We start from the raw sequence: 6816 nt of genomic DNA on the forward strand, positions 1-6816 counted from the left end.
AAAATATTTATAAAGCTTTATAAATTGTTTATAAAACTGATAAATGAATGTATACGAATTTATAAATTATTTTAAAGGCTTATAAATCTATTGTTAGAGTTTTAAATAATGCATAAGTGATAATAAAGTTTATAAAAAATTTAATTGCATTCAATAATAAAACTCCTCAACTAAAGATGTATCGCAAAAAACCCCATCAACTAAACATTCGACGATAGAAGCCCTCAATTTTAATTCTATTAATATTTGTCACCCTCCGTCAAAAATATCGTGACATATGGTGACAAACGTCAGTGGAACTAAAGTTTTAAGGTTTCTTTCCCGAATTTTTTAGTTGAAGGGGAGTTTTTACGATCTATCTTTAGTTGAGGGTTTTTATTATAAAATCCCTTTTAAATATGAAATGTTGTAACTAGCTAGAGTTATGTTCTTGATGTCAAAATTGAGAAATGTTGTGCCAGTCCAAATTTCAGTTACAAATTAATAAAATTATCAACCAAAGAGATGGATCCATGAGATTCCCTAGCTTAGGTACACGCCTTTCGTTATATTCCAAAGGACTATCTGAAAATTTCAAACGTTACCCCGGGAAAATACAGCCTATGGGAGCCAAGAAAATGCTGATATAAATACACTTATAATGAAGGATTAAGCCTTCTTAGATTCAACTGTGTAGTTATGGACTTAATTAGCTTTTATCAATTCGCACGTTACCTACACTTAATCTCATCTCAAAGGTTTTTTTTTTCTTTTGCAATTATTACTCATACAGCTCTATATATATATATATATATATATACATATATATATATATATATATCTTATAAGTATCTCAAAGAAGAATCACACATATCCTTGAATCTCTTCTCTGTATTTGTCTGGTCCATTCTAGTAGAAAATGAAAGGCAGTAAGAAGCGTGTTGTCTCTAAACCTTCATCTTCTCGTACAATTGTCAAAGCAAATCCAAACGACAACAAATCTGTTACCATAGAACCACCCATTGTGTCTTCTTACAATGACCAGATCAGGCCGTTGCTTGACACAGTGGATCGGCTGAGGAACCTGAATGTGATGAAAGAAGGGATCCAGCTTCCCACCATTGTCGTAGTTGGAGATCAGTCCTCTGGAAAGTCCAGTGTTCTTGAATCATTGGCAGGAATCAGTTTGCCTCGTGGGCAAGGAATCTGCACTAGGGTTCCTCTTGTTATGAGGCTTCAGGGAAGTACTAGCTCTAAACCTGAGATCTGGCTGGAGTATAGTGACAAAGTTGTTCAAACGGATGAAGAACACATTGCTGAAGCTATTTCTGCTGCAACTGACGTGATCGCTGGTATGCTCCTAGAGGTGTTATGTTTCCTTACTTACAAGATATTTTTAATACTGACTTCTGCTATATGATGAAACTTTAGAGTATTATGGGTTTGTGACTTAATTACTTTGATTATGATTAAGAACTTATAAAATATATTATGCTGCATAATCAAAATATATTACTTTGACTATGTAACATGGAGAGAAAGGACTATTTAAATACCCTATAGATGTGCCTAGAGGTGTTATATGATTCTGCTATATGATGAAACATTAGTGTTATGTCATATGTGTTTGTGAATTACCCGTGTAGACTTTGATTAAGAACTTAAAAAATATATATATTATGATGCAGGATCTAGTAAAGGGGTCTCGGATGCTCCCTTGACCCTCCACGTGAAGAAAGCTGGGGCTCCTGATTTGACCATGGTTGATCTTCCTGGGATAATTAGAGTTCCCGTGAAAGGACAGCCAGAGAATATCCATGAGCAGATCTCTGGGATGATAATGAAGTACATCAAGCCTCAAGAGTCCATTATCCTCAACGTACTGTCAGCTACGGTCGACTTCACCACATGTGAATCCATTCGAATGTCCAGACAAGTTGACAAAACCGGTGAACGGACTCTGGCTGTTGTCACAAAGGCAGACATGGCTCCTGAAGGTCTTCTTCAGAAAGTAACAGCAGATGATGTAAGTATTGGACTAGGTTACGTATGTGTCAGGAACCGTGTAGGGGAAGAAACATATGAAGAAGCTAGAGACCAAGAAGAGTTACTTTTCAAGACTCATCCAATGCTCTCAATGATTGATGAAAACATTGTCGGTCTCCCGGTTCTAGCTCAGAAGCTAATACATATTCAAACAACCATGATTTCACGCTGCTTGCCTGAGATTGTACGCAAGATCAACCACAAGATGGAAACCGCTGACCTCGAGCTTAAAAAACTGCCAATGGTAATGACTTCCACTGGTGAAGCACTGATGACACTGATGGATATCATCGCTTCTGCGAAAGAGTCTCTCCTAAGAATCCTTATCCAAGGAGATTTCTCTGAGTTCCCTGATAATCATGGCATGCATGGTACTGCTCGCCTGGCTGATATGTTAAGCAAGTTCTCAGATGATCTACAAGCAAAGCCTAAGCAAGTTAGAGAGTTCTTGATGGATGAGATCAAAGTTCTTGAAGAATACAAATGTGTCGGGCTTCCCAACTTCATTCCGAGATCAGCATTCATGGCTATACTTTCGCAACATGTGGATGACATACATGCAAAGCCGGTCGAGTTCATCAAGAACTTATGGGACTACATCGAAGTTGTTCTCTCATCAATCATCACCAAATACTCTGAAAACTTTCCTCAAGTTCAACCTTCCATCAAACGAGCTGGTCGAAATCTCATGAGCAAGATCAAGGAACAATCAGTGGATAGAGTGATTCAGATTGTTGAGATGGAAAAGCTTACGGACTACACATGTAGCCCTGAGTACATGAAGTCTTGGACGGAGAAGATAGATGCTCAGAAGAGTTTCGTCGATGCGGTTTTGAACGTGATAGGTACCATCAGGCTTACGTGCGCAAGAAGAAAGGCAAGGGAAGATTGGAAGAGGATGACGTGGAGAGAGACGTTGAGATTTTAAATGAAAAGGGCGAACCTTCTAAATCTCTCAGAGGCTTTGCCGTTGGAGCTCAAGAGTGAAGAAGGGAGCTGAAGATCGAAGAAGGAAGCTCTATATAAACTAGTTCATTTCTTTAATTCTTTTTTATGCTTTGATTGTGAAATGTTCATAGACGCTATGAGTCTTGAGCTCTCGATCGCCATGAGATCGATGAACTGAACTTGTATTCGTTATGAGAATACTTGTTTAGCTCAGCATCAGAGTATAGTTTGTTACGATTGATTCCGTTACGAGTAAAGAGTACTTTTGAGTTACGAGTATCAAGACTCTATCATTGGTGCGGTGAAAAGTTCGAGCAACGCGACGATGGTGGCGAACGAATCATCGGTGTTACAGTCGGAGTTTGTCGACGATTTGGCGGAGGCGGAAGCGGAATGGAAGATGCAGGTTTACGATCTAGCGAAGAGCGTGAATCGACTGACGAAGGAGAATGCTGCGACTAATTCGACAGTGGATTCACTTCAGTCAACAATTCAAGAGTTGAATTCTTCAGTCCAGGCGATGATGAAGTCGATTGGGAAGATGCCGATTCACGAGAGTGCTTCACCATCGGCGCCGATCCGAAGATCACCTCAGGTATATCCTTCTTTCACGGAACAAGATGGAGGAGTTCCGCTAGGTTATCGAGCTGAGGGATTGAATTTAGCGAATCGTGAATCTATGTTAAAGAAAGTTGAAATGCCTTGTTGTGATGGTACGGGAGTTTCAGAGTGGATTGGAGATATTGAGTATTTTTACGCGTTGGGGAGGTATAGTGATGACGCTAAGATGGATCTGGTTCCATTATGCCTACAAGGAGCTTTGAAGAAGTGGTATGGCTGGGTAAGACGTCGAGGAGGTTTTCGAAGTTGGACGGATTTTAAGCAGAAGTTGATGATAAGGTTTTCCGAATCAATTGATGATGAGCCAGAGACGAGGTTGTTTGCATTGAGACAGATAGGATCAATTACGGAATACGTTTCAGCTTTTGAAACGTTATCAGCTCAAGTTCCTGGTTTATCAGATCATTTGTTGGAGCAGATTTTTTACAACGGATTGAGTCAAGAGATGAAAGAGGTGATAAGAATCAAGGATCCTCAAGGGTTGCAAGGTTACATTTCAGCGGTGTTAAGAATGGAGACGAGCTTGTTTTGCAAGGTAGTCAGCAATGCATCAAACTCAACAGGTAGTCACCAGAAACGTCAAAACACAAATGAGAAGCAAGTGACAGTGGCTACTAAATGGCAATCTGATGGCAAACAGAAGAGTGATGCATTGCAGCTGAAGGAGAGTACAACGCAAAATCAAGCGTCTCAACGACCAAGACAGAAACACTCGGATGCAGAATTGGACGCAATGAGAAGAGCTAAGATTTGCTTCAAATGTAAAGCACCCTGGTCAAGAGCTCATGCTGAGGTTTGTCCTAACAAAGAATTGCGCATTTTGTCCTTGTTGAATGGCTGGGAAGTCGAAGTTTTAGATCAAGAGGATGAAGCACTTCTTTGTGAAGAGACAAAACGGGGACAAGAATTGATGACTTTGTCATATAATTCTTTTCTCGGGATTTCTTCTCCAAAGACGACTAAGATGCAAGGGAGAATAAATCAAAAGGAGGTAATTGTCATGCTCGATAGTGGAGCATCCCACAACTTCATTTCACCAACAGTTGTGAAGAAGCTACAATTGAAAATTTCTGCAGCTAGTAGCTTAGATGTGTTGTTAGGGAATGGAGTAACTGTCTCAGCATTGGGAGTTTGCCGAGCAGTAGACTTCATTCTCAATAATACTAACTTCACATCAGACTTTATCTCCTTAGAACTGGGAAGTGTTGATGTCATTTTAGGTGTTCAATGGTTGGAAACCTTGGGTAGATGTGAAGTTGATTGGAAGCAGCAGGAACTCACTTTCATCTACCAAGGGAGAGGGTGACTTTGTTAGGAGATCCGGAGTTGCATAACAAGAAACTCTCTCTCAAATCATTGACACCTATTGGCTCTAGTGGAATAACTGGAAGAGAAGTACAGTTCTCTGCTACAGCAGTGACATCCGTAGTACCAGATATAGTGGCAGTTCTTCCAACATTATTGGATAAATTCGCAGACATATTTGCTTTACCAGAAGGATTACCTCCCATTCGGGGGCAGGAGCATGCGATTAATTTGATTCCTGGTGTGTCTGCAGTTTCAGTTCAACCTTACCGTTATCCACATTCTAGGAAGATTGAAATGGAGAAGATGGTCCAAGAAATGTTGGAGTCAGGGATCATTAGACCAAGTATCAGTCCGTTCTCAAGTCCTGTGTTATTAGTAAAGAAGAAAGATGGTGGTGTTCGTTTCTGTGTGGATTACAGAGCACTCAACAGAGCAACAGTTCCGGATAAATACCCTATTCCAGTGATTGATCAACTTCTTGATGAACTACATGGTGCTAAGGTGTTTTCAAAATTGGATTTAAGGTCCGGTTATCATCAGATTCGTATGAGAGAAGAGGATATTAACAAGACTGCTTTTAGGACTGTGGAGGGTCACTATGAGTTCTTAGTCATGCCATTTGGCTTGACTAATGCCCCTGCCACATTCCAAGCACTCATGAACAAGATTTTCAAACCTTTTCTACGAGATTTTGTATTGGTATTTTTTGATGATATCTTGGTGTATAGCAAATCTGTGAGTGAACACGTTCAACATTTGGAGAAAGTTCTGCAAGTTCTTAGAGAGCAGAGGCTATTTGCAAATCGGAAGAAGTGCTCATTTGGTGTCTCTCAAGTTGAGTATCTGGGGCATATTATCTCTCAAGCAGGTGTGGGTACTGATAGTCAGAAGACGGAGGCAATGCGTAACTGGCCTACTCCAAAATCAGTGAAGCATCTACGGGGATTTCTGGGGCTAACGGGTTATTACCGTAAGTTTGTGAAGGATTACGGTATCATAGCTCGTTCCTTGACAGCATTATTAAAGCGTGACATGTTCTTATGGTCAGAGGAAGCACAGAATTCATTTGAGAGGTTAAAAACAGCAATGACTGAAGCGCCTGTTTTAGCCTTACCAGATTTTTCTAAGGTATTTGTTGTGGAAACTGATGCATCGGGGTTTGGTGTTGGAGCAGTTCTAATGCAAGAGAGGAGACCGATTGCCTATTTTAGTCATGCATTAACAGAACGGGAGCAGAGTAAACCAGCGTATGAGAGAGAACTTATGGCTATAGTGATGGCTGTGAGGAAGTGGAAGCATTATCTTTTGGGCAAGAAATTTCAAGTGCATACGGATCAAAGGAGTATTAAATTTCTGCTTGAGCAAAAAGAGGTTAATATGGAGTATCACAAGTGGTTAACAAGATTATTGGGGTTTGATTTTGAGATTTTTTACAAGCCGGGTTGCGAGAACAAGGCAGCAGATGGATTGTCGAGGTGTATGTCCGTGTCATCCTTGTTGTTGGCATTGACTGTTCCAAAGGTTTTACAATGGGAGGACTTGTACAGTGAAATCTCGGAGGATGAATATATTCAGCGTTTGATATCTCAGTTAGAATCCAAGACGTTGGTGTCTAAGAAGTTAACGGTAATAGATGGAAGATTGTGGTCTAAGCAACGCTTGGTGATTCCTCAGTCATCTCGGTTCATTGATCTGATTTTACATGAGTGTCATGATACTAAGATGAGTGGACATTCCGGAGTGGCAAAGACATTGATGAGGATTCAAAGTTCGTTGACTTGGAAAGGAATTAAGAAGCGGGTGCAGACATATGTGGCTGAATGTGAGATTTGTCAAACTCATAAATATTCGACACTATCTCCGGCGGGATTACTACAGCCATTACCTATTCCGAATCGCATTTGGGAGGATATT

General features: G+C 40.3%; 2 protein-coding genes across 2 annotated transcripts; both read left to right on the forward strand.

The window, feature by feature from the left end:
* Positions 1–898: 898 nt before the first annotated feature.
* LOC103831321 (putative dynamin-related protein 4A) lies at positions 899–1636 on the forward strand. Its single transcript, XM_033276010.1, has 2 exons — positions 899–1331; positions 1626–1636. The coding sequence occupies exons 1-2, from the start codon at positions 899–901 to the stop codon at positions 1634–1636; spliced, it is 444 nt and encodes a 147-aa protein (XP_033131901.1).
* A 41-nt stretch (positions 1637–1677) lies between these two features.
* LOC117127483 (dynamin-related protein 4C-like) lies at positions 1678–3230 on the forward strand. The gene has a single exon (XM_033278016.1). The coding sequence runs from the start codon at positions 1739–1741 to the stop codon at positions 2951–2953; it is 1215 nt and encodes a 404-aa protein (XP_033133907.1). The 5' UTR covers positions 1678–1738; the 3' UTR covers positions 2954–3230.
* Positions 3231–6816: the final 3586 nt, after the last annotated feature.

This window comes from Brassica rapa, chromosome A01 (assembly GCF_000309985.2).
Source record: "Brassica rapa cultivar Chiifu-401-42 chromosome A01, CAAS_Brap_v3.01, whole genome shotgun sequence".
Lineage (NCBI taxonomy): Eukaryota > Viridiplantae > Streptophyta > Magnoliopsida > Brassicales > Brassicaceae > Brassica > Brassica rapa.

What these genes read in the sequence shown, in the direction of transcription:
- LOC103831321 (XM_033276010.1), top strand. Translation starts at nt 899, where the DNA reads ATGAAAGGCAGTAAGAAGCGTGTTGTCTCTAAACCTTCATCTTCTCGT.
- LOC117127483 (XM_033278016.1), top strand. Translation starts at nt 1,739, where the DNA reads ATGGTTGATCTTCCTGGGATAATTAGAGTTCCCGTGAAAGGACAGCCA.